A 2238-nucleotide genomic window follows, 5' to 3' on the forward strand; every position below is an offset into this window, starting at 1 on the left:
TTACTCACATAGTTCTCAACCGTGTGCATATCCACCGTTCTCTCTCCCGCGTCTCGCTCTGTTCCTCCCGTCTCACTCACCGCCATTCTTCGTCTCTGTCGATCGCTCTCCGTCGTTCTTCCTTCTCCATCTTCCTTATTTCAGGGGAGAAAAGTGACCATGCGCTCTCACCAGACTTTGTTCCAAGTATTTTCGCATATGTAAAATCTCCAGCTAAGCGAAGAAAAGTGAAAGCCCTTGATGATTTCAATAGACGACAGGCTATGAAGAAAAGAAAAATTGACAGTGCAAACCAGTCAACGGCTGCTGCAGCTCTCCTGGAACTCTCAGATATCACGCCGACCCCACAACAATTTGAAAGTGCGACAGACTATGAGGACTTACAGAATGATGACGGTGTGTTGCATATTTCAACACAAACTGAAATTAGTGGCTCCTTCCTATATTCTGTTGGTTCTGATAATGAAAAACTAAGGGAAGAAAACTTGGCGTTGAAAACAAAATTAAAATTTTGTAGTTTTGACGCAAAAACTCTTGAAGGAAATGATTCCAAGGTCAAAGACTTGACAGGACTGCCTAAATTTTCGGTGTTCATGGCTGTCTTCAGCTTAATAGATGATCATTTATCTGATAAATGCAAAATATCTAAAGTTCAGCAGTTTTTACTAGTTCTGATGCGGATGAGGCATGGGTTAAGCAACCAGTTTTTGGCTTACCTATTTAATATGCATGAGTCGAGTGTATCTAGAATTTTTTTGGACGGCCTTGATAAAATGTATGCCTATGTAGTCCCAGCTCTGATTTACTGGCCTGATAAAGATATCATTAGGCACACTCTTCCAGTTTGCTTCCGCACAAAGTACAAAAATTGCGTCTCAATCATCGATTGTTTTGAAATTTTTTGCGAGCGTCCAGCAGATTTAAGGGCTCGTGCACAAACATACTCGCAATATAAAAGCCACAACACTGTGAAATTTTTAATAAGCATTACTCCCCAGGGTCACATATCTTTTATTTCGAAGGGTTGGGGTGGCAGGACTTCTGATAAATTTCTTACCGAACAGTCAGCCTACTTAGATTATTTGTTACCGGGGGACACAGTTCTGGCTGATCGTGGCTTCGACATTGAAGATTCTGTAGCAGTGAAGGGAGCGTGCCTGGAAATCCCCGCTTTTACTCGAGGTAAAAGTCAACTTGATGCCGTCGAGGTTGAAAACACTAGGGCCATAGCATCTGTTCGCATACACGTAGAAAGAGTAATAGGCAACCTCAGGAAAAAGTATACTTTGTTGAAGAGCATTATTCCTATCAGAATGTTACAGTGCCAGGGAAACACAAATGTGACAACTCTTGACAAAGTGGTGTTTGTTGCCTGTGCATTATGCAATGCAATGCCTTCTGTGGTATCCAGCGATTGAAAAAACGACATGCAAGGATAATGGAATTTGTCTACCAATATATACTGTAAAATTACAGTTGCATCTCATTATAACACAATCCGTTATAACACAGATTTTTAAAACGATGGTTTACAGAACATTGTGCTCGCCAAAGTATAGTCTTTTCTATAGATTCCTTTATACACGGTTTCACTTATAGAGCTGTCTTCATGTTTTGCTCCCACTTAATAGTCGTTTATAATGCAGAGATTCCACTGTCAGCTAATGACATTCATTGTACAGAAATTGAGATGACCAGAATCTTTAAGATTTTATACAAATTGCTATGTTTTTATTATTATCTGATTACAATCTGTACATTCTTCGTAATTTGATTTTGTGTCTGAAATACACAGGGTTCATATATTATTCTTAGCTTATTCAAATAACTGCAGCCATTATTTTCACTCGTTTTGACATATAAGTCTACAGTATGCACCATTGTCCATCCTTTTCTGGTTTTANGCAGTAGCAGCAGTAGCAGTAGCAGCAGCAGCAGCAGCAGTAGCAGTAGTAGCAGTAGCAGCAACAGCAGCAGGAGTAGCAGCAGCAGTAGTATCATCATCATTATCAGCAGCAGCAGCAGCAGCAGCAGCATCATCATCAGCGGAAGTAGTAGAAGTAGCAGCAGCAGCAACAACAACATTAGCATCAGCAGCAGCACGATGTCCCCCACCCCGGCCTCTGCTTCGGTCACTCTCCGCTTAGGTATCACGAGCAGCTAGATCCTGATCTATTATAAATTATGAACTCTCGTCTGCTGGGTCGGCCTTGGAAATTACCAGCGTATCTATTTCGG

General features: G+C 41.2%; 1 protein-coding gene across 1 annotated transcript in view; it reads left to right on the forward strand.

The window, feature by feature from the left end:
- The window catches only part of LOC106817631, a 2525-nt gene extending 1057 nt beyond the window's left edge, over positions 1–1468 (forward strand). The window contains exon 2 of the mRNA XM_014822313.1: positions 145–1468. Coding sequence (XP_014677799.1) covers positions 145–1418 — 1274 coding nt within the window. The 3' untranslated portion in view covers positions 1419–1468. The remainder of the gene's footprint in view (positions 1–144) is intronic.
- The last annotated feature ends 770 nt before the right edge of the window (positions 1469–2238 follow it).

Source organism: Priapulus caudatus, unplaced genomic scaffold (genome assembly GCF_000485595.1).
Source record: "Priapulus caudatus unplaced genomic scaffold, Priapulus_caudatus-5.0.1 Scaffold1803, whole genome shotgun sequence".
Lineage (NCBI taxonomy): Eukaryota > Metazoa > Priapulida > Priapulimorpha > Priapulimorphida > Priapulidae > Priapulus > Priapulus caudatus.